Raw genomic sequence first — 26,260 nt, forward strand, 5'->3', positions numbered from 1 at the left:
GACTTGTAATTGATATTTCATTGTCGGTTCCTTTTTAGAAATGCAATATCCTGGTTTGTTTAATCATGTTTGTAAAAATGTTAAATCAGTTTTCTCAAATCTGAGTATATATTGAATCCAAAAATGTATAAACTGGAGAAATAAAACCAATTTATTTGTAGACCTTCTTTAATATCATATAGCCTAACTTGATGGTGATAATCTGCTTTTTAAAAAAGTTAGCTAAAAGAGATCCATTGGACAAAGTGTATGTTTTTGGAACTAAAGTGGCTATAGGTTAACATTTGAAAGTATGAACTTTTTGAGAAAATCATGCCATGACAAAGAATGGAAGAATTTAGTGTCCAATATCTTTAGGTTACATGTTATTGATGCTGTGAATGAATCCAAGCACTGACTTTAAAAACAGATCTCTCTAGCAGAAGGGGGCAAATCAGATAATGTGTGTACACTGCTTTCTTTTAATTTAGGTGAATGCTTTTATGGTTGGTTAGAACCTTTGCTGGCACGGATCGCAGAGAACTACACAGTTGTTCCAAGTCCTGATATTGTAGCAATCGACCTAAATACCTTTTCGTTCAGCAAGCCTTCTCCTTATGGAAATAACCATAATCGGGGAATTGTGGATTGGAGTTTGACCTTTGGATGGGAATCCCTACCTCCGTATGAAAATAAAAGAAGGAAAGATGAAACATACCCTATAAGGTAAGCAATGAGCCTATGTTACCTCCAGATTATTCACACTCTGACTTTGCTTTGTCAGATTCTGAAAGGCAATTTTTCCGCAATAACCACATTTACTTTTATTGCAAATAACCTGGAGTCAGATTTCCAAATACCACCATCTTTATCTAACAAAATCATAATTGACAGGCTGTTGTATACTGGAATACTCCTAGAAAAAAGACCAATTGTGTATTTCATCACTGTAATTTCTTGATTTGTAGGAGGATATTGTAGAAGGTAATCATGTTGAGTTAAATTGACTTGGTCAATAACCTTTTTCTTTTTGTTTTTGAAATAATTTCTCAATTACAGTCCAGCTGTTTTGCAAATTGAGCGAATACAAAAATGCTTTATAATTCCCTACACTTCATATGGCAGTAGCTCAATGGCTGATGCAGTACTGTCAGCAGGCGGTGGCACTTAAGTGTGGGCAGCAAAGAGAAACATGTGCATTGTCTGCCACCATATTTCCAAATTCTTTGTAAAACTACTGTTCACCTCATTCAATAGATAAGCAATGTTTGAAAACTGCAGTCTGTATTCAATGTTGCAATGTTCAAGCTCGAGAATAGTATATAGAAACAGATTAACAAATACCTATCTTGTTAGCAGTAGTTCTTCTTTAAATATGCCATGCACTGGATGAAACGGGCTGTTTCTGTAAGTTTCTTCATCCGTTGTTCCACAAGAGTGTTAAGGTGGTGAAGCTTATAAAGGTGTTGGAATCACTTTTCCCACTATCATTGGTTGCTAGAGCTGACAAGTCAGCAATATTATCACATTTTACAGTGTAAGTCTGAGAGGTCAAGAGAAATGTGTTTTGGGGAGAGTTTGAAGGGCAGCACTCTTTCAAAATAAGGCATTAACCAAATTGAGATTTTGAATGCTTGCATCATCCTTTTGATTGTGGGAACAATGTTACCAGAAATTCCACTTTGGCATCTGATAGCTGGCAGTCTTTCTGAAACATTTTCATAGATGGTACGCATAGCTGAGTTTACTGCAAGCAAAGTATGCGTGCAATAAGAAATTACCTGTTTTCAGGAAAATCAGAGTGTACGCAATTCTGCTTCAATGTGCTCTTATTTACTTTAAACGTCTATAAAGTGCAGGTATTACCCAGATCCTTCTAGTGCTTTACTCAGTTCAAAGAGAAGAGGTGAAAAATAAGTTACAATATTTTTCAGAACAGGATTGGAAGATCAGCATAGAGGATAGTGAAAGGCTTGGCTGGGTAGGGTGGAGTAAAGAGGTGTACATTTAGAGTATTTTGCAGAAGGTGGTGAAAGGGATGTTGCAGATGCGGTTGAGAGGGCAGTGCAGGCTTATGGTGCCCATTGCTTGTGTGCAGTTTAGCTTGCAGAGTGGAATGTGTAGGTGACTGTGTGATAGTTTTCAGTTTGTTGTGAAGGTAGGAGTGGGTTTTGAGGTGGTTGGTTTATTATAAGATGCAGAGCCTTTTGAAATAAGTTATGTGGAGTCAGTAGAGCGATTGCAGAATAGGTCTTGCTGCTGTTTTATGTATAGCTTGCAGGGAGAAGGTGTGGTTGGGGGGAGTCCAATAAGTAGTCCAGCTTGCAAAGGATGAGTGCCTGTACCACTGTGCACAGAGTTGTGAAGGAGAACCTCACCAAGAAATATGGACTAAGTAGTGATCTGGATTATTTTTCCGGACACCGGACAGCCTGGTAGTTCAGGCAGCTACCATGTCCTAGCAAGCGGCTTACCCCGTGATACTGCCAGATAGGGATAAGCATTTTGATGCAATGGCAAAAAGGTGTTTTCAGCAAGAAGCATGGTGCTAAAATCAGCCAGTGCCACTTGTGCACTTCTCGTTCACCTTATGGGACTGTATCTCGATGGCAGCTGAAAAGATTCCCTAAGGGGAAGAAAGAGACAGCTTCCTGAACATCTTAAGAGATGTAAAGGAAGCAATGTGTGAGTCTCTCCAGTCAGGATTGGACTCTAAAGACAGCATCAGCAGATCTATGGTGGCGTGGACAGAAATACGCAGGTCTGCGTCATTGATGTCAGAATGTGCACCGGCCTTGCAGTCCAGTCTGCTCAACATGCCCTTTAACGGCATTCAACAGTTTGTCAGCCCTGCTGACGAGAGTCTGGAGAAGCTGCAGACCTCAAAGGTGGCAGTGAAATCACTTGGTGCCGATATCGGACAGCCCCAACCATCACACTCCAGTGGACGAGCTTGTAGGGGTAGGTCCTTTCATTACTACTCCCCTTTTGGTAGAGCGAGAGGACTGGCCAGTCAAAAGGGGGCAAAGAAATTTCCATCAGGGTGGACGGGGAAGAGGTGCCAAGTCTGCCCAAGCAACAGCTATGTAGACGAGCAGGTGGATATCCTTAGCTCCACCCCCTAAACCTTGATCATACTGGAACAGTAGGAGAAGAGCCCTATGTGGGACACCAGGTGTCATCCCAATTCCGCATGAAGTATATGAGACGATATGTACTCGGACAACTGTATTGAATGTACCCTTGCACTGAGAGGGTGGACGGATGTCTGCACACACCATTGGACATCATAGAGCTAGAATTGGAATCTGACGAGCAGCGTGACGTCATAGAGGAAAGATACAGAGACTCACTGAAACAGTATGAAAATACTCAAAGAATAAATCTTTAACGGAAGTAACAAGAGAAATATGTAATTGAATCGTATATGCAAAGAAGATAAAGTAACCTGATGATCATTAAATGAATATACACAGGAAATGCAAGGTAGATGAGACGTATAGAATCTTGCTGCAGAGGAAAATATAATGTGGCTAGAGCGGCTATGATGTAAAGATGGGCTTCAGACTCATATTAAAACCAATCGGGCTACCTCAGACACAGACCAGGGCTGCAGAGTCAGGAGATGCTGGAAAAACAGCTTTGTGTGAGGAATACAGAGGCGTCTATTGGCCTCGGATCAATGATTCTACTTCAATGAATAATTGCAAAACACAAGGAGTCAAAAGGATAAGCCATGTATGTCAGACATATTTCTCTTAGATTAAATGAAGGAGAAAATTTCTGCAAGAAACAAGTATTAGACAATTAAAGATGCTGAAAACCCATGTAGGATGGAGTGAGCCAGTCTCTACAGGCCAAGAAGGGTAATGACACCCAATTCAATTGAATCAAACAGCAGTAACTAGAAGGCCAACATTGATAAGTGTGGCATCCTCACACATCATTCAGAAGTTGAAAACAAGGGCTATTCATAAAGCCAAAAGAAAGATAATAGTGTGCCTACACTCCCTTGAATGACCCAGAACAGAGAGCAGGCTTAGAGGTCAACTACAAGGTAGAAGCCTTGGCTTGATGCCTGACTGAGATGATGGACTAAGTGGGAAAGTGGGGAGTAGTCTGATGTTGCTCGTGGCACCTGAGTTTCAATTTTGCTTACATGCTAGTAACGAGATGAATGTCCAAGGTTGGGAAAGCAGGCCAAACAATGAGAGGGGCTATGGCGCAACCTGCATGAACCAGCCCGCTGTAATTTCTCTGCTATAATCATTATTGTATGTATTTAGAGGTGGTTTGAGGTGTGCCCACCAGATAAGTGGTAGCTAATGAAGTTATTTACACTTGTATACACTATAGGTACATATGTTCCCTTACCCAATCCCTCCCTCCTCCTGTTTGCCACGTAGGATGATGTCATGGATCACGCATATCAAGGTTTCAAATTTTTTGTATAATCACATTTGGTTGTGAGTGAATTACTGCCTGTTATTCGCCAAATTGGTCTACTTTATTTCTATGTTTATAATAAAGTTCTACTCTGCCATGTTATTTGAGTCTGTCCAGTTATTTGGGTCAGAGATCATTATTGGTAATTCCATCTAGCACATGACTCTTCATGGTGCTCGAGCACATTTTGGTAGCAGCGGATTGTTCTGATCCTAATCGACCTAGGCCCAGATCTAGACTCTTGGACTCTTCATTCCGCCAGACGACTGTGGAGATCGGCACGCAAATGCACACGTGTGAGAAGAATCGGTCGGCAGATGCCCTTTCGACGAAATTCCTATCCGGTCCCCACCGGTGCCCTGCACACTGAAGGCAAACTGGTCGATTGGGGAAGAGTCGATGCTGAGGGACTCTAGCTGAGCCATGGATGTAAGTAGAACATCAGAGGTGGCAAAAATAGGGGAAGGGTCTGTATAGTATATGTATAGAAATAACAGGTTTTTTGGGGATTAGAAAGATGAAAAATAGATGCCTCAATTCCTTGTTCCAAGAGGGGCGGAAGGGTACACTCTAAACTCCAAATATGGGTATTTAGGTATTCTTGAGGCAAGGCCAAATGGAAAAGAGTATCCTACTCCAAAATGGAGTAAAAAGTGAGACGAGATACATTTACTTAGGATAGTAAAGGAAGGTGTATGCAGAAAATGTAAAGTGCGCATGTGTATGAAGTTATAAAATATGTCCGTATAAAACTTTTATTGTGTTTAGATTAGAATATATGAAACAATAGTACAAAATGAAGGTGATCACCAGATTTTTAAATCGGGAGATTGGCATCAATCAGGAGGGTAAAAATCAAACAAGAATAATAAAAAAAGACCTGTAAACCTCAATAATAAAACAACAAAAAGGTTACAATTGATAGAAAGTGTAAACGAAGGAACAAAGACCATCATTGCATAGATTTTTGAAGTGGTAAAAAAATGTTTTTTGGTAATAAGCGCCAATTGCTGGTGCCTGTTCAAATTAATCAGTGTGGTGTACTAGATAAAATAAAAATATATCTGTTAAGTATTAGTCAAGCTCGACTTGTCATCATGGGAGACACTCCACTTCTACACTGATGCAGGACACTACCAAGATGCACACCCAAGATGAGACTGTTTCATGTGGAGTGGGCCAGAGGCGCAACTAATAAAACTCAGGCCGTGGCCTCAAGAGGGTTAGTTGTCGAACAGTATTGTGGCATATGATGACATAGTTGCATGCTACATACAAAGGGTAGAAGTTAAAGAAAAGATTGTCAATTTTAGAGTCGTGGAAAATGCATCAGAGCAAGAAAGATCGGCCTGAGAAGGAGTAGATGCTTATTCAGCATAAGGAGGAGGATATAATTCCTTCGGCTCCTCCCTCCACTCCTGAAAAACTCCTCTTCCCTTCTGAAAAGGGAGCACAGATACTGAGTAACAGGGATTGTATCCTTTAAAGGAATTGAAAGCAGCAGCAGGGTATGTTAATTCAACATACAAACCCCTCGCTTATAGCAGTGAGGATAATGCGGAAGAGAACAGAAGCACAGAAGGCAAATATATGCCAACACGTGATGAAAGTAAACAGAGTGATGAGAGAAATAACAGACTGAGATGGAGGAAGAGGCGAGGATACAAAGGAAAGTGAAAGATGAGGCTAGGGGAGTAACAATAGTACAGAATGACTGGATGGGAGTCCAGATATTACGTTAGATAAGGGCATTGATGGGGTGCAAGAAAGGGAAGAAGAGCGGGAAAAGAAAGAAGAACACAAGCATACAAAGAGAAGGAAAAAGAGGATGCGAAAGGAAGAACAAAGAAGGATACGAGGCAAGGAAAGAAAGGGACTGGAAGAGAAGAAGCAAGAGGAGATGGAAATACTGAATGCAAGTATGCCGGTTGTAAGGATGAAGAGAAAACAGATGAGAAGGGAAGATGAGATGAACAGAAGGAGGGGACTAAAGGATGAGATCAATTATTTCATAGAAGCACAGTGCTGATCTAAGCAAGAGAACGATTTGCGGAAGAGAGGGTCATTACAGCCCTGCAGCAAACTGCAAGAGATACTGAGATACCTTGTAGCAGAGATGCCCCCTGGGGTCTGTCTGGGGATAGGGCCCTTAGGACTGCTTCTTCCGTAGGATGGCTTCTCAACTTATGAGTCTTTCTCCAATCTGCTCGACTGCCTGTCTTCTGAATGAAGTTGCTGCCCAGTTTTATGCCTTCTTCAAGGAAGTACCCTCCCCCCCCCAAACTGTATTTCTGATTGGCTGTGACCGATAGCTGCTGGTATTCCAATGCAGACCTATCTGGCAGAGACCCTGATGCCCTGCCTTGTCCAAACTGTCACACCCCCAATCCTAATAGTTGCCCACTTAATTTATTGGTTTGTTGTATGATTCTCTCACTGATGTCCCATCAGCTGATGCCAGTTCTGTCTGCATTTTCAGCTAGAGATGACACCAAGGAACGTGTTTTTGTCCATGTCCCCTTTGGGTGATTTTAGAGGTTACATGAGATCCCCTCCACTAAATTTTCTTGTACACAAGGCCAAGTCTAGGGCACACTGATCCCTCTTATGACCTACCATAGAGTTTCGTTTTAGAAGGGAATACATTCATATTTTCCGGTTTGACAATTGGGCTTCACAGTACATGTTTTAATATTGCAGTGCAGAATGGGCATTCAGATTGAAGAATATTTAAAGTCTTAGGCTATCTCAGTGTGTGAAGCTCAGTTTCAGAGTATAGAGCTTTCAGGGTTTACCTGTCTGCAGGGCACTATGCTACTTATTAGGTGCTTGGTGTGTATAAATTATATTTCAATGACAAGGATTTATACACCATTGTTATTCATATGAACAACTTTCAAGCCGAAATAGTCGCAGGAAGAGGGGAAGGAATACAGGCATTGCTCCTCATGTGCTAATCACTCCTCCCTCTTTGGGTTAGACTAGGTCAAATTACATGTCAATGCCATAGCACATTTCCCACAGGTACTTGGAGGCATATCGTGCTACAGCCCTTCCCCGCCCCCTTCCCAAGCGACCAAGCACATTTACTGCCCCCAGAAGCATTGGCATTCAATCAATGTTCATGTCAATCCAAATGTCGCTCGAAGCACACATGACTGCTATATTTACTGCCACTCACTACTTTATCAGGCCCTGGCATCGGAAACCTTTGGCAACTCTTGGCTCATCGGTGAGTATGAACTGTCATGCACATACATGCATTCACGTGACACACTGAATAACAGACCATGACAATTAATGCTACCAACAACCATTTACACGTTTGCAGGGTACAGTGCTTACCTGCTCTCACCATTCATGCTCGTGCCATTCTGGAATCCCGCCACACCAGCCGATGTAAGGTACAATGTAGCACACATAGCCACTAGGGGCATAGTAGAGAGCATATTCGGGGTGCTCAAGTCACGTTTCTGCTCCCTTGACCACTATAGTGGCATACTGCTGTATGACCCAGCAGTAGCCTGCAAAATCATTGTGGCAGCTTGTGTCCTGCACAATGGTGCCACATGGCGTTGCATACTAGTAGAGATGCAGGAGGGGCATCGTCCTCAGCCACATGTACCACCCATACCCTTGGCTGGCCAAAGGGCAAAAGGACAGGATGCACGCAATCATCTTGTGCAAACCTACTTCAGATGAATACCAGCCCCTGTCGAGCACACAGGGACACCACATCCCTGGTGCCCTTCAATGATGAATCTGGGCCAATCCACCTTACCCATAACACCCTGAGAATGTGTGTCTGAGAGAGGAACACTGTGTCTCCATAGCCATAAATGAAACTGCATCAACCACTGACACATTCACAGCAAGTGTAAACAGTATGCATGTTGCTCACACAAAAGCACACAAAAACAATCCACATAATCAATCCCCTACCACCTTCACCTGCTCACCACCTACAATTGCACACACAGGGGAACACAAGTCAGAAGATACAGCATATGAAGGAAGCAGTAACTAACACATGTGAGGACTGCCTTTTCCACCGTATATGTGTCTCACAACAATATACAGGTGGAGTGGCCACCGCATCCCATGACACAAATGTAATTCAAAATACACATCTACATTTAGTCATACAGACAATATTGCAAGTTCAGCTTAAAAAAGATGCCCATTTTACCTCAGATCTTTCCCCTTGTGAGCCTGCTCCAGCTGTACCCAGTAATATATCCAGGCTCCCCTTTGTAGGTGTCCAAACCAGCCTACACTGCCAATGTGTCGCATGCAGGCATCCCACAGACCGGTGTACTTTCATAGCAACAACCATCTCCCCTAGCAGAATGCCTCAGCAGAGAAAAATAACACAATGTCAGAGCAGGTAACATATCCATGCAACCAATGTGTACCCAGTGTCATGCAACAACTGCAAGCAATGACTCACCAGCCTCCCATCACCATGTTTCCTCCGCACCCATGTAGCCAGACCTGTTCACCTCAGGCCAATGCAATGAATCCCCTCTCCGCCCCCCCGCCACCCACAGTGACAGCATCCTAACCCACGACACCACCACTGCCTTTCCCCCCTGAGTGCCATACTGTGAAGGACCAGGTCTTTCTTACCCCTTTACCCCTTGTTACGGTAAGGTGTCTTTGTGATCCTTCAGAACTGACTTTTGTCAGAATGACACTGCGAGAACTCCTGAATAGAGCTCATGAGAGCTTGGAAACCCAAGATCTCCTTGCAAGCCCTCCCAATGCCACGATTTGGCTTCACCTGATTAACGTGGCATCAGGGCAGTGTAGGAAACACTGGCAGGGGAGCCGATGATGGGATGCCCAAGATGAATGAAGGCAAACCTCTCACCAATTGCAGGGAAGACAGGTTCCAGCAGAAGGCAGCTGGGCAAACAGGCAGCAGCCAGATAGGAAGGCAGGGCACAGAGGCAACAGGCAGAAAAGAAGCAAGCAGACAAGAGAAAAGAAGGAGAAATGGAGATCAAGGAGACTAGTTGACAAAAGTGAGCACGCAAGAGGAAGGGAAGGCAGAGCACAGAAGGACGGGACTGAACGGGGCACAATGAGCTCGGAACTGAAGAGAGCATTGATATGCACTGAGCAGCTGTCAATTGGTGTCTAAATAGCTGCCAGTTTAGTGTGCATGGTATGCGTCACCCTGCCAAACACCTGGCCAATTGCATGTGGCTGGTTTCCGGGAGCAGGATCTCCACCCTTTTGAGGTTGTACGAACATGGCATCTCCCACATGGCCTGCAATACCGTGCTAGGTGTGGAGTTGTCTGGGGAGTGCATCCCAGACGGAGCAGAAGCACCTGGGGTGGACTGCCTGCGTGGGTAGACATGCCAGGAAATGGTGAGTGAACGGGATGCCACGCTGCAGGCATAATGCATGCAAAAACTGCAAACAATGACTTGCCAGCCTCCCATCACCATGTCTCCCCTGCACCCATCTAGCGTGACCTGCTCTCCTCAGGCCAGCGCAATGCAAAACACCCCACACATTGACAGCATCCCTGCACCTAATGACACCACACCCTTTGTCCCTCTGAGTGCCCTGAACTTCCCTGCACAAGGTACACACCTGGCCCTCATCCATAGCATTTCACCAGAAAGAACATTCTCAACTTACAAAGACATGCAGTGCATATAAGAACACAAACGGGACAGACTTGAGGTGTTGCGTATGGAACAAGGTCAAATGAAAGCCATGGTTCACCTAGTTCCAACAACCGGAAGGCCACATTATAGAGCTTGAGTAGCAATGAATATGAACTCATTGACTGAGTAATCCACTAGCAGTGAAGCAAACAAATTTCCACCTGAGCACTTTATGCACTCTGGACGCAGGGGTTAGCCTACCCTGGAATGCGGGCACAAACTGGGCTATCAAGTGCAGGCATACAAGTTGTGCACACCCACTATCTGGTGTCACATGTGCCTTTGGGTTACCCTTGGATGCAGGGGAGGGAAAGGGACACCAAGTGAGAAGGTGAAGGTTTGGGTAGTGGAATTACAAGTAGGGGAACTTATGTGAAGGATGAAAGAGGGCAAGAGGGAGAGAGGAGACAGTGAAGAATTCTTAGCTGCAGAGTGGAGAGAGATAAATTGAGGAGCAAGAATGAGTTTGGCTGGTTGGGAGATGAGGAGAGAGATGGGAGCCGTTGGAGTGGTTGAGGGCTGAGAGAAGGTGTTGAAGAGAGAAACAGATGGACAGTGAAAGAAGGCAGCAGGGGCAGAGAGCACGGGAGGCACACTGATTGAAAAATATCACAGGTTGGTGGCAAAGGACAATGGGGGGTGAGGGTGAAGGGCAGACGGGGAAATACAGGCCACCTGATGTTAAGAACTCATCTTGTAGGAAAGCACCTTTCCCGGCTTATTAAGCTCCCATGGAGATTGCGGCTTGCATGGCGAGCCTGATCACGGTGGCATCATTCTTCAGTGATTATATGGCAGACATGTAGTTGCATGTTACGCACCAGGGAAATGTCCTTTAAGGTGCTGCGCTCGCGTGACCTCTGCATCATCAATTCACTATTTCAGCCAGTACGAGATGCAGTGCCAGCGTTCTTGCAACAGTTACAATTGCCTATGGATCCCAAACCCAGGATATGTAAAGTATCTTGCTTTAACTTGTTAGTTACGCAGGTAGTTTGTTAGGACCATCTTTCAGAACAGTCTGGGGTACTTCATGGATTATACATTATTGGACTGGATCAATATTCTTGCAATCTTCATTGCTCTTATCCTAAAACCTCCCAGTGCAATATATTGAACTACTTTGAACTGTTCTTTGCATTTAATCTACTTCTATCTATTATCTGATTTCTCATGTTATATCATTGTCATCCTCCACAGCTCCTATACCCCCATAGAACTATTGCTGATAGGTGTGTCAGATATTGCTTCCGCCAGAGGGAAAGCAGTCCACTATACGGTGTAAACCCTGCCAGTGTATTGTATTCCAGCTGGTTGAAAGTGTCCTTTCTTCATGCTTCTGAGACCATTAGGCTAGCTGCCATCGCTAACACCTTCTAAAGGGGACTCCTCAGCTTCCCATAAACAAAACAATCAATGATGACCTTTATTCAGGTCAAAGCCATAAAAGGAGATCATGATACTTTTTAAACAATGCACTAGGAAACTGATATAAAACCGGACGATAAAAACAAACTTGATCACATGAGACACACACAAATACATTTGATGAAATCTATCAGTGAACACAGAGACTCATAAAATAACTTCAAATAAGAGTCTAACAACAAGGATTTCATTGAAGACACGGGGAGAGAGGTGGGAGGCGAATTACTTGCGGCCCCCTTCAACAGGTATAATAAGATAAAGTAAAACAATTTCATACTAAAACCATAAGAATTATCTTGATAGTTCTCATTAAAGTTTCTGTTATTCTAAGGAGCCAGGCACGATAGATACACTTTGCAACTCTGTATACTGTTACCAGATCTTCAATTCTTTTACACAGACCAAAGCCTCTCTAGTGGTTCGAACACCTGAAGATCTTAGTAGGGGTTTCAGATACAACGTTCTAAGGTCTCGGGTTGCGCGGCAGAACAACATAAAATGGATCACAGATTCCTCAAGATTGTTACATAAAGGGCAATGACCCAAATTCCCCTGGGCCCATGACATAGTGAACCTTGCCACCTTCAGTGTACCAACCCTAAAACACATGTGCAAAGTTCAAGTAAACGGAGGATCAATTAAGTGCAAATATTTCTCCAAACCAAAGTTAAGCTTAATTCTCACATATTCCTATTCCAATTTACAGGCAATCACCATTTTCTTTTAGTAATACTCTTCTTGTAATTTCCTCTTAATGCTATTAGACTTTACCTTCTTGATCAAAGAGGGATTTAACCAAGCATCCTGCTCATTCAATTCATAAAACCCTTTCCTGAAATGGGCTACCCAAGGCAAATACGAAGCCCCCCTCAAGCTTTAATAAATAAGCAAGGTCCTCCCAATTATGGGGTATCCCATCATCAAATCCAATACCTTAAAGGCTTTGATGCTGTCAACAAATCAATTGGGCATACATCTAGCTCAAGGTGTAAAATAGCATTATGCATGCCCTGGGGTAACCATAAAATACTCTTGAGGAATGTATTCTCCGCAACACACAGGGAGTTTAAATCTGCATACCCCCGAATCTCTGCTCAGTAGAGAGCAGCAGATGTGGCCTGTTTTTTTTATACAAATCCAAAGCTGGCAATATCGCACCTCTCCTCCCATGCTTATTGAAAAAGCTGTGTATCCCACTGCTGTATTTTTCCAACGAAGCCGCAGCCTTCACAGGTTGGGTGACCCAGGACCCACTCTCAGAAAAGAATATACTGAGATAATCATACCACTTTACTTGGTTTAAGGGCATGCCCGGACACTAACATTCAAATTACACTGTTTCTGAAATCGGGGCTTAAGAATCAGTTTTACTTTTGTCTATGATAGAGACAAACTGGGTTACATTTTGTATTTGTGAATAAAAATAACGTTGATCTAAGACCTTGTGGGGTGCAAGACATGATAACTGCATTGTCAGCAAAGAAAAGCCTGGGGTACCTTCTCTGGGTCAATTCTGGAGGATCTTTGCCCTCAGCAAGCAATGCATTGGTGATTTCCAAAGATCCAAAATAAGAGTGGCGCCTAGACGCATCCTTGTCCCACTCCTTTTTTTAAACATTAAACTGTTCTGTTACTTCTCCGCCCAAACCAACTCGAACAGTGGCCTTATTTTCCCAGTACAACATTTGTACCATAGATGATAATCCATTGGGTATCTTTTTCCTTTCCAAAACTTGCCGGAGAAGGTCCCTCGGGACGCTATCAAATGCATCCTCAGATCCACAAAAATAGCATACAATTTCATCTTTCTCAGGGCGGTGTATTTTTTTTATAATATTAAAGAGGCGGAAGCTCTGATCAACTGTGCCCTTCCTACATAGGAAGTATGCCTGTAGCGTACTGATCCCCCTATTTTGTGATACCCAGGTCTGGATATATTCCATAACTACCTTCGTAAATATTTTGCCAGAACTATCTAGCAATGATATTGAACAGTAGTTTTCCCGGGCTCTCCTTACGACCCTTCTTATAAATTGGTACAATATTCTGCCAATCGCCAAGAATACAGGACAATCTTGGTAGTGATGCAGGCCCTGAATAGTTTCCATAGTATCAGTGCCCAAATGGAAGGATCTTCCTTAAAAATGTCTATAGGCACTTTATCAAAGCCAGCAGCCTTCCCTGACTTCTGTTTTGCAATTACATTTTCCAAGTCTCCAATGCTAAACAGGTATTCCTCCTTATTTTCACTGGCACGGTCGTCCATTTCTCCCAAGGCCTCTGTCTGCCCCCACCCCCCTCCATTATATAAGGCAGAGAAGTGAACTAACCATTCCCCTGCCACTATGAACACGGAATGCCTGTGTCCTCACAAACTTCTGCGACCAAAACCAACTTCCAATAAGTTATATAATCCTTAGCGTTAAGGGCAGTAGCGAGGGCTTCCCAATTAGACTTAAAAAAGTTTCTTTCTTCTGTTTGATAATCAACTTATACCTATGACATTTCAGGCGTAACACAGATCTATCAACCCTGTTTTAAGACACGAGTTAACTCTTTTGGCTAAGTCACACTATAGATCGTACCATTCAGTCCTTTGCACAACCTTAGATCATAGTTGCTTGGCAGTTTGAGTAACAAAGGGAAACAGTCCTTCGACCACCTTCTTAAAGGAGTCTATAACCTCAATCCCATTAATCTAATTTGAACATACCTTCTGTAGAAGCGGAAAGATTGTATCATATAGATGTGTCCTCACTCTGGTTCAATTAGTCCATTTGACGCACTTACGGCCATGGCCCTTTATTTTCACAGGTTGGTTTAATACCTCCTCTGTGTGGCCACTATCAGTCGATCTAGCTTGAACATTACTGTCAGCAGTCTATGGTCACTATCAAGCTCACTTAAAACTTTGAAATTGACGATCTTGCACCATGCCCCTACCGACACAAACATATAATCAATGAAATAGGAGACGAAAGGCCTCTCATAAATCTTGGCAGTGTTTGATCACTGGAAAAACATCCATTACAAGCTCTTAGCTCCATCTTGTAAAACATTTTAATTACATTGATGGCCGCCGTGCATGACGTCTTAGGGCAGAGGCCTGCAAACTGTGGGGTGCGCCCCCCAGGGGGGCACGCCGCATCACAGGGGGGTGCCAGAGCACGGCATGAAATGTAAAAAAAAAAAAAAACTTGTTTTATTTTTTTGTTTTTTAGATTGGAGGAAATGGGAAGGGGCAGCTCACATGGTCAGCCTGGACCATAAAACGGTCTTAGGCACCAATGAAAAAATGGCCAGCAGTTGCAAATGGATATTCAGTCCTTCAGTCACAGACTGTTTGAATAGTACCCAAGGGGTTGTTTTTTGTTCAAATGTAAACAAATTGTGATGTTTAAAGAATATTTATTCATCAACAATGGTCAAAACTACTAGCTGTAACTCCTCAAACTGGCCCACATTGGCCAAAAAAGTGGCACATTTTGACTGGCCTACACTAGCATTTTGCATTTTTGGTATGGTCCTCGCCCTATTGGCCAGTCCAAGCCTGCTGGCTCATCCATAATGGGTGAGGGGGCGTCCACCCACTGGCCACCTCACCCATTATGGAGGAGCTGAGGAACAAGCCCAGTAAAATACTGAGCACAACCCTCAGCTGCTTTTTCCAGCTGAGGGAGTGCTCCTGGGCTGACTGAACTGTCAAAGGGAAACACTGCTTGCCTTTAACAGTTCATTTTCCCCAGCCGCACATGATCACTGAGCTATGCAACGCTGGGGGTGTTTTGCTTCGCCAGCCTTGCATAGCTCTTTGGAAATGCTGTCTGGGGCACTGCATGTATGTATGTATGTATGTATGTGCGAGGGGGGCTCCTGCACCTCCTCGCACATACGGGCAGAGCAACCTGGAGCGGGGCATTTTAGCAACCACACGCAGGCCACTGCAGAATGTACGTTTGTGGTGATTTATTTTTTATTTAAATGTGTATGGATGTGTTTATGCTTGTGTAATGGGACTGTGGTGGGAGCAGGATGGGCAGCAGCACTGGGATAGTGGTGGGAGTATGGTGGGGCGAACCCAGGGTCTGTACTGGTGATAGGGTGCGGTGACGGCGTGCAAAAGTTCATAGCGATTTCTACATACTGTCCATCTGGCACTTTTGGGGGGGGCCCGGCCTGCCCAAACTTTGCTCAGGGTGGCCCAGGCCAAAAAAGTTTGAAGACCACTGTTTTAGGGTATGATGCCGACACTGATGGAATGTTCCATGCCTAGTCTTGCTCATCCCATCTATCCTTGAGTTCCCGAAGTGGCTCCAGCTGCATGCTTAAGTCCCCAGCAACAACTATAAATCTAGATTCAGAATCTGTTCCCCGTCCTTGCATAACATGGTTATAGATTTCTGGAAAAACGGACAGCGATTTCGGCTTAATATAGACATTAAATATAGACCTACATAGCCCGTCCTAAGTTGCTAGTATCAAGTGCTGCAAATCTACGGAACTCACTACACAGCTTAATATCCTGTAATTCAATCTTGAGTCTATCCCAATCAATTGTCCACCACTAGGGTGCCCACTTGAGCCTTTACTGGCCGGCACACTGTAACTCTGGTAACATCTGTTTATCCACTGGGCCTAAGGCCTTAGTTTCTTGGAATCAGACAATCTGTAATTGCCTAGTTAATGCAACCCGACTCAGCTTGTATAGATGCCTGCTCAGACCTGCAATATTCCTTGATGGCCTGTCCACACCCTCCAGACCGCCTTCCTCGGGCACATCATACATTTTTGTTGGCAAAGTGTTGTCCATGATCAACCTGCTCACAGAATGTTGGACACTTGTGAAATCCCCTTTTTCCTGCCTCTTTCTCTCCACGCTGGTAACAGCCCCATCCTGTATTGGAAGATAGCCCCTCAATAATATTGCTGTGCCCTGTGGTGGCTAAGCTCTATAATCGATGGAGGCCTTCTACCAGGAAGGTGTTTGATAGAAATATTTGAATAGTCTATCCGTTCGTCCACCCCTCTCTTCCTGATGCATTTTACAATATCATTGCAGATTATCAAGGTGCATCCTTTCACATTTCTAATCCAAAAAATACATTTATTTTTTGGGGAATCCTGATTTTCAAAGGATCCAGCAGTTAACCTAGGTACGTTGTGCATCACAACGAAGGGCCAGTCTTTTTCCCTTCCCCTCAGATCTTGCAAGTCCCACCTCTCGCCTAAGGGGCCTTAATGTCCTAAATGTGTCTTGTATTCAGAAGTTATTAGTATTGCTTTGTACACAGGAATCTATCACTTCCAATAATGGTCTCAGGGTATTTATAGATTGCTTTTCTTCAGATAATGCAGAGGCCGTCCTAGCACCTTGTTTTCATTATTTACCCGTTTAAGGGTCATAGGCAGATGCTTAGCCACAGCCCAAGATAGAGGATCAGGGGCTAAACCAGAGCTTGGTTCAATACATGGACCTTTTACGCTATTGATTTCTATTGGGGGATTAGTGTGATCAATTTTGGCCATGAGATCCATCTTCTTGCCCAGATTACTGACATCATTCAGAACCCTAACCTCAGCGCTCAGCTCTCGTAACATTGCTGCAATTTGTTCCAATTTGTCGCCCCTAGAGTCCCATACACCCTCTTTTTGTAGGATAATTCCTGCAGGTTGAATAAACGACTATGAACTCCCCATTTCTGGGGCAAATGATATTTATTCTCCAAAATATCCCCCGTTTACCAGTATGTATTGGTTTCGTGCCCTTCCTGGGCTCAGCATCTTTTACCCTGTGCTTTTTCCCTGGTGCATTTAAAATATGATTGCGGCCACTTTTCCTTTTTTTGGATTGGACGTTTCTTCAAAATTACAAGAGCTCTGTGGGCTCAGTGCCACATATATATTATGCAACAGGTTATCTGGATTAATAACAGTACGTTGCATTTCTAAGACTACACTCCTGATCTTGAGGTGGTGCATTTTGACATCAGCTTGAAGAATATTATCTTGGAGAGTAAGAGCAACCAGGCCAGAACATCCAGACTTCTCTCAGTTGGTCAAATTCCTGCTTGGGATATACTTAAATTATACCGCACGATGCATATCACACCTGACCCTCCTTTCCCTCTGCTACCATAGCAGGGAGAAAGATGTTTCGCCCCCCCCCCCCCCTTCTTGCCCATCCCTTTTACCAACTTCAAATAACTTAAGTGGATCACTAACTGCTCCTTTCCATGCAAGCCTCTGTTGGATTAACCCACTTCCACAACCTCCCTTCCCTCCTCAGGGCATGCACTAATTTCACCATCGCCCTCTACAGCACAATTAGATACACAACTAGAGGCAGGATTTTAAAAAATGGTGCTCTCCAAGCCTATATCTTTAACCCACTTTGTTCCCGTGCCACTAGAATCAAGGAAGTGAATGTCCAGTATTAGATGCCTAACTTCGGTAATCATTGACATCCTTGATAGGGCCAAACATTTTGGAAATTTTCCCCTGCTGAGCCTCTGGTGAAAACGAAGAAGTAGCTTTCCTCTTAGACATATTTAAAATATAAAAAAATCACTTTTAATATAGCTTGCATATACAGTGGGAAGGAAAAATATACAAATCGTAAGCGTGCACTGGGTCCCTCCCTTCTTAGTCCAGTGGCTTTAGCTATCCTTAACATTCCATAATCAGCCTTTAACAATCCTTGTGCAGAAAAGAGAAAACCAGCTGAATATGAAAATCGTTAAAATGATGTCACCAATAATCTTAGACACATTGAACAGAGTCAGAGGGCTAAGAATCGACGACTCCTCCTCTTTGCCCCTCTGTTGGTACAGTATAAAATATCTAACCCAGAATACTACTGCCTTCCTTGTTCATTGTCCTTATAGTCCGCCGCAGTCCACCAGGTGCCACAAGTTGCTACATCCAGCTTGGGCGTTTCATCAAAGAGATTACTGTGTTAAATCAGTATTTACTCAGTGCCTATTGTGAGAAACCTGATGGTATTCTACTGCCCATTCCCTTGGGATATTCTATTCAGGTGGCCAGAGAAGGGACATCGCTGTTGGATCCCGAACCTGGGGGTGGACATGTGAGGGAAGATCACCTGAGTGGAGGGTCACATGGGGGGGGGGGATTGGGAGGAGGATACCGGAGGATGAGACATGGTATTGCCCCGGTCTCAACACCCCAACCTACTCCACCCCTCTCACCCCCCCATCCTTTATGGGGCATTTTCAATCTTGCCCCAAATCCCCCTCCCCATTTCCAACAAATACTGAGACGAGGAAGAGACAACTAAAACCAGTTAAGATTACCCATAGGAATAACATGGGGCGGGGGGGGGGGGAATGAGGGAAATCTATCATAGAAACAACTCCAAGTGTCCCACTAATAGTCGGGCAGGGTCAGGCATTTGATAATAACCCTTCACACCTGACTTCACTTGACTGGTCTTTTAACTATAAAAGGTGCGGTCTGACACAGAAGTATGAGCGAGTAGGAGAGCCAGCTGATCTGAGAGGAGAACCGAGACACCAGAGTTGTCCAGGACCAGAGGCCAATTTTCCGGGAAGCCGAGGCATTGAGGAACTGCAGTGTGAGAAAGCAGAAGCCTGGCGAGTCAGCCATGTCTCCAGGTGCCAAGAAGGGTCTGTGAATTGGAACCGAAGGGTTTTCTGGTACCCTTCAGAACCTGTTTATGCTCCTTTCCCCTGAGCCGGTGAGACAGCCGAGGAGTGTCAGAGGGGCAGGCGGTGAGAACCTGATCTCGGAACGAAGTGCCCCGTGAAGTTGAAGTGCAGAAGTCAGCCCGGTGAGTCTGAATGCATTACTGAGCCGGGTTGTGAAGTGCGTGAACACGTAAGAAAGAGGACCATGTTTGTGGGAGTCTTCAATTGAAGTTCACGGGAAGATTTCAAAGCGTGCAAAGACATTGATACAAGTAAGTGTGAAATATAAGCGCGGAACTGGGAAAACGCGTGTGTGTGCAAGAGTAAGGAAAGAAAAATTGGACAGTGAAGTAATGCCAATGCAAAGGCGGCTAGAAACCCATGGAAAATGTGCAAGAGGCATGAAGGATTATGTGCAAGAGGAACAAAAGGAAAGAATAATGCAAAGAGGGTGCGAGTGACCCAGTAAGTCCGAAACAAGCACATAAGTGCAAGGTAAAGTAGAAGAAGTGTGCAAGAGGCCCAGCATACAAAAGGAGTAAAGGACAGTGCAGATGTGCACGAAAAAAGGAAAGGAGCAAACGAAACAGAGGGGAAAGAGGGTCAGAGTGGTTGCAACGAGGAAAAGCAGAGAGTCAGGTATTTTCTAAAGCCTCTGATTCTACCCCATTAGAGGATGGCATGTAAAAAAGGGTGTATATATATGAAAAAGACACATCCTGAACAAATAAATTGGTGTTTGCAACTAGAGGGGCCTAAGCTTGAGGAAGGGCGCCTTGAGAGTTATGATATATGATGGGTTATTTATAATGCGCTTAATACCCAGAGGTTTCTAAGCGCGTACCCGGGGATCGAACCTGTGGTGTTCCGTCTCGTCTTGCTTCTAAGGCGAGCGCATTGCCCCTGAGCTAACCTTCCGAGACGAGTTCAAGAAGGAGCTTTGATACATATTGCTTTGTGTTTTGAAAGCTTATAGAGGCCTGAGCTTGGGGAAGGGAACTCTGAGAGGCCCATTGAAGAAAGTAATGTGAGCAAGCTGAAGCTTGGGGAAGGGAACCCCAAGGAACTCAAAGACATTGAAGGTATTGGAATTCAATATAAGGGCCCTGTGAAAAGGTCTTTCGAACTGCCGTATAAAGTGAGCACATCTTCTTGACATCGACCAAATTGCACCCGGTGAGAAGACCTCTTGAATCCAACTCTGGTTTTTGCCATTTTTGTTTAATCACAAGTTTTCCTTTTTCAAAAAGACTTCTATCACAATTTTGTAAAGCGCGACGGCAAGCGTATATTTAGACACAGACTTTTTTTTTTTTGGACCAATAGACGAGGAAGGCCATTAGAAACATCAGAGAACCATCCCTTTAGAGTTGGGGCCAATCGGGCATTTCAGCAACGCAGGAACCTTAGTAAATAAAGGTTTTTAAAATGAATACTTTTGAGTCTGTCTCTTGATACCATGTCTGTGTCACACTATTCACGCGTTCTTACACACTGCCACTCCCAAGTCTTTGTCACATCCGTTGGCCACTTGTTGCATGCTTTCAACAGCACACTACCACATGCTGAGTTCTTTTCAAACACAGAGCTATCAGTCATTACAGCAGCAATTGTGGGTCTAATCAGGTGATGCTAAATAGCTCACTCACCCGCATCCTGCCAGCCTCTGCAGAGTTTGTCACGCAGCTAAGCAGCAGAACTCGCTGTTCAGATCTCTTCAGATCTCTTCCTATGAAAACCAGAATTTCCAACAGCATTTCAATAGCAGCACAGCACCCTTTCCTGCAGCTGACTTTGCCACCAGGGTGCCCTCCAGGAAGATTTATGCCGCTCCTCTTCCTCTCCACCTGCGGGGGACGTGGCTTCTCACAACAGAGGCAGAAGCAAAATGAGAAGGAGAGAGCGTTTAATCAACAAAACATGGTCAACACCATGGCATGCAGTCCAGAAAGAGACCCATGTCCTCAACATCCAGGCAAATAAGGCTGTACCACTCCCCACTCCAGACTCCGCACCACCCACCAACCCCTACCCCTCCAGTTGGACACCAAGGTTCATGGACATGCCATCACTCCCGAACTGTTGCTTCCCCCTCAAAAAGATCTCACACCCTGGATGAGCCGTTGCCAGGAAGGTGTGGCGATCATGGTGTGCAGTTCAAACACTTGCAGGGACAGCAGATGAACAGAAGCTGTGGGGATGGAATGTTATTCCACATGCACATGGCCACAATGTACAGACACATACAGTGCAGTTGCTCGCAGTGCTGTATTTGTACACCAAGTCATGGTAACAAAAGTCATGCAATACATTGAAGAGGAGAGAACATACTAAAAAAAAAACCACTAAACAAGTGACTTGTATGGAAAGCAAAGGTAAATGCTGTCAGGGGTCCACGTGTGCAAACCAGTGCAAACTATACAGCCAGGACGCCTTGCCATCTGTGTGCAAGCGAGCTGGTGTACACCCCTTGGCCAGGCACCCTGCTGGCATAAACAACCCAGACTTCGAAAACCAATACAGCCATGACTTGCAGTGCAACAATCCCATGGGCCGGCAGGGTGCCCTCAGCAGGGAATTCTTGGCTGGGACATTGCATGGGTTGTGGCCTATGTCCTGCCTGCGGGAAGGAAAGAACCTGGTTCCTTGTACCATATGTAATGACAGGTGGCCCATCACGTAGTGGATACTGAGTGGGAGGGCATATCAGAGTGTGGTAGCCTTGACGGAAAAAGAGGCATGTCAAATCCAAGTTGAATTGAATGAAGGGATCACAAGGACTAGTGCACAGCCTGATGGGAGTAATCTGTGGTGTCATTAGGCTGCAAGCCAGTGTTGGACGAGGCCAAGTCTCAACTCGTGGAGGGCCCAATTGTTGATGCAAATGACCATGAAGTTGGTGCGTTGGAAATGGGAAGCCAGTGGAGCGCACAGAGTGCATGGGTCATGTGCACCCTGTAGGTGAGTGCAAGGATGAAGAAGGCTGCGTTGTTCAGGATCTGTAGTAGCTCACTGAGATGATAGGCAGGGCGGTAAACATAAATGGAATAAGAGCAGTCTATTCAGGAGTGGATAATTGCCAGCATTGATGTGACTGAGGTTGCGATAGCCATGGGAAGGTTCATTCAAGGATCTGAAGGTGTAGATGACAGGGTTTATGAGCAGTGTCCATGCGGTGACAGTGTGTTCAGTCATAATCCATGGTGCATCAGTTACTTCACTGATTTGAATGCGGTGGGAGCGCAGCCATGAGGTGGCTTGGTGGAAGAGTGCAGTGTCACTGCAAACATGATTCCACTCCCAACAGTATACATGAGGAGGTGGCTAGCTACCAGGCAGTGTTTCGAAATCTGTGTTTCATGAGGGAAGGTCCCGATGAGGAGCACCCGAGGTCTTGTTGATCTATGAATGGATTTGTGTATAAGATCTATATTTGTAGCCCGACAGGTCATGCGAGAGGAAAAGGTTGTGAAATGGGCTCAGGCACAGGTTGAAGAGTAGGGTGGACAGGAGTACACCTGTAGGACCCTTCAGGACCCTGTAGGAGACACAGGGGGGGGGCAGAGGAGAGGGGCAGTAGAAAGAATTTAGAATGGTCAATGAGGCAAGAGGTTAACAATCAGAATGCAGAGTCCATGGAGCCCAGAGATTGGAGTCTGTGGATGAGGATGCCGTCCTCGAATGTGTCACTGTCAATGGCTCAAGGGGGGTGAGTGGGCTACAGTCTCCTGAGTCTGCTGTACCTTGTGGAAGTGCAACCAGATACCCAATACACATGCATGGATGATGAACGGGACGTACACACACAGACATGTGGACAAAATCACATCTAGACTGACAGTTACCATCCCAAAATCACATGACCCATGCAAACCATATGTTTGCCACTGCATGCCAATATTGTGGTGCACACTTAACCAGCCATTGACATGATTGACTGTGCACAGCCTTACCTGCCGGAAAAGCTGTCCTGATGCGATTCCCTCATCACCTTCACCTAACACTGTTCCTCCTCATTTGTGAATGGAGGGGCAGTGTCTGGCAGAGGGCATGGGGACTAGGGAGGTGAAAGGGTGCTGGGTGGACTTCACCATGAGTGCAGTCACTGGATGAGTCAGGATCCATGTAACATGGGACATTGTATTTCACCAGCTATTAGTAAATTGTGCAGACTGCATATATGAAAAATGTTTAGTCTGATATGGACCTGTATGTGTGATCCTGTTGCAGTCAAGTGAACCATGGCAGTTGACACCGCTGTGCATGGCTGCATGTCCAGTCCTTCACTCATAAAGGCATTAAGAGGCAACAACACATCTCATGGTTTTAATGGAAAAAAGCAAAATCCGGGGTGAAAAAAACCCAAAATGTGTCCATCCGGAACAGGGCTGAAAAGAATATCAAAATGGGTCCATCCTGGACAGCCTAAATAAAAGAAAAAAGAAACCTGGACAGGGGGGAAACCAAATGTCCACCCTGGAAGGGGTCAAGGGAGGGGGGTGTCCATGTCCACATGAAAAAAAAAAGAAATGGGCTCATGGACATCAGGGCACAAGTGGTTGAGGTGGTGTTGGTGGACTGGGACTGCAAACCTATGGTGCATCCTACCCATGCAGTGCCAAAGCCTTGTCTTCATTGGCTAGGGCCACCCATGACACAGATGCATGCAACAGCATCCCAATGGCAAAGAGGTCACAGTGAACTTCCTCCTGAGTGGCCACAGAGTCTGCATGTGCCCTCACTCATGGCACATCAATTTGCTTGTATAGCATCTGCCTCAAGGAGTCTAGCCCCCTTTTTGAGGACTACAGGACCATCGCGGAACTGCGAGAAGACCAGACAACGCAATCCGGATATTGGCCTTCGGGAGCCGGTTGAGAAGTATCCCGCCCGCGGTTGGCGAGTGTCCAGACGTGGTCCAGACGAGGGGAGGTGGCGAGCCGCTTGGAGGGGTGCATGCAGTCGAGCGGCCCCGCATTAAGAGAACTTGGTGAGTATGCCACGCCCAACAAGCAATGTGAAATTGTGAGGGAGGGGGAGGGAATAGAATACGGGAGGTGGGAGGTGTTACACAGGTGCGCGGCGAAGGTTTGATAAAATCGTGTTGACGGTGAAGTGAATGGTAGCTGGACAAGTGCGAGAGCAGTGCGCTACTTTACGGAAGAGGAGGGGGCGGAGCACGAAAACATCACGTGCGGCCGCTCGTAGACACTGATTGGCCTAGGTCACGACCACGTGTAAGGGTGTGTGTGTGTGCGATTTCCTACGATTTGGTGATTATTGATCAATGAGTAGATGAGGATCCCTATTGATCGAGCAGAAAACTCGATAGATAGATGACGTTTCCCTGTAGGCGGTAGCTAGCTGGTTGCCTAATACGGAAGATAATTGGCTGGTTAAGCCCTCCTGTCGAGGGGCGTATCACACGCGAGGTGACGCAGTGTACGCAGTCTGATTATATTGTTGATTACCTTGTTCCAGGCGTGACAAGAGGACAGCTGTGGGGTTAACAGGGGTAGATTGCAAGCGTATTTCGAACTTTTAAAAACATGTAAAGAATTTACCAGTAGTTTTGGAAGAGATCAGTGACGTCACCAGTAGGACCGTCATAGGATGTCTCGAACACAAGGCATTTTTTGGAGAGTGGTGGGGAAGAGAATAATGGTAAGGGAGTGGAGACGGAGATAAACGGTAACGAGTAGATCGGGGCAAGGTGAAAAGGGGGACGTGGCCGCGCACGGAGAACGCCGGCCACGACAAGTGAAGAAAGAGGAGGAGGGGTAAAATAAAGTGTGACGGCTGTATAAGAACGTCACACGGGGCACGCACCCGCAGGGGGCTATGTGCGCCTCGGCCGTAGGGGGCCGTAAAGGTGTTCGGTAAAGGAAGAAAAGAAAGAAAAGAATATATAAATGCAAATGCTATATTTTACTTTTTTTCCTTAGCGGACAATCGCAAGTCCCCAAAATTACGGGGCCAGGTAAAGATCTAAGATTGTATAGCATACACTATTAGCAAGATAACCGCTACCAAATAGGGGTAGGATAACAAGTGAAGTGCTACTATGTCATACAGGACAGGATCGGGAGGGTGGGGGAACACCCTCACTACCCCGCTACAGCACATATGTAAAACACTGTCACCCCATAGGCAGAAACTGATCAAATACAGCATAGAATGGACACAGGGGACGGACAACAAAATGACGACACCATGGCCGCCTAATGGCAGTTTCGATCCATATACCCAACATTCACTATTAACCCACCTGCATAACGCATACAAGGGGAAGAAGTTGACACACCACGTGGAGGTGTTTAGCTTATGGAGGATGTTCCAAGGGTCCCGACCAGGACCAAACGGAATGTTCACTATGGGGGAAACAACGGAAGAGAAGAAGATTAAGGAGGAAGGAGAGAATGGGGAAAAAGAGAGTGAAGGCACACAGAACACGGGGAACGGACAAGAGTGAGGAGAAAAGAGTAACAACCTAAACAAAAAGGAAATAAAGTAACAGAGCGACGATATGCCCCTAGCGAAGGTAGTGAAAACGGAGGAAGGGGGGGTTATATCCTTTGACAGAACTACGAGAAATAGTAAGAGAAAAATTAAGGGCGGCTGAGGGGTACTCGAACCCAGCATACAGCCCGCCACCATAAACAGCTACAGGTGGCCACACGGGAGGGGAGCAGACTAGTACAACGGGATCAGCTCGTACGAAGATGCCCGCAGGGGAGGGGAGGATTGGCGAAGAACAAATCGCAGGAATAGGACATGATGAGTGGGTATTATTAAAATTACGAGGTTCATTAACTGGAGAAGAGAAGGAGGTAGTAAGGAAAATGGACGAGGATAATACCAGGAAGAGTGAAATGAAAGGGGAAGAGGGGAAAAGAAAGGAGGAAGAGCTGTTACGACAAAAGGAAGAGATTTTGGAGGAACGATTAGCAGAATTAAGGGATGAGCAGAATGCACTGATCAAGCAGCTTGAGAGAGAGGAAAGAGAGAGAGCACGGGAAAGGAAAGAAAGTAAGAATGAGTTGGAAAAAATGAGGG

General features: G+C 45.1%; 1 protein-coding gene across 9 annotated transcripts in view; it reads left to right on the plus strand.

Annotated features, from left to right (window-relative positions):
- Positions 1 to 26,260, plus strand: part of GALNT3 (polypeptide N-acetylgalactosaminyltransferase 3) — a 684,564-nt gene that overhangs the window by 363,261 nt on the left and 295,043 nt on the right. For all 9 annotated transcript variants that reach the window (XM_069616285.1, XM_069616286.1, XM_069616289.1 and 6 more), the window contains one exon: positions 471 to 705. In XM_069616285.1, coding sequence (XP_069472386.1) covers positions 471 to 705 — 235 coding nt within the window. The remainder of the gene's footprint in view (positions 1 to 470; positions 706 to 26,260) is intronic.

This window comes from Ambystoma mexicanum, chromosome 9, assembly GCF_040938575.1.
Source record: "Ambystoma mexicanum isolate Mex_15411 chromosome 9, UKY_AmexF1_1, whole genome shotgun sequence".
Classification (NCBI taxonomy): Eukaryota; Metazoa; Chordata; class Amphibia; order Caudata; family Ambystomatidae; genus Ambystoma; species Ambystoma mexicanum.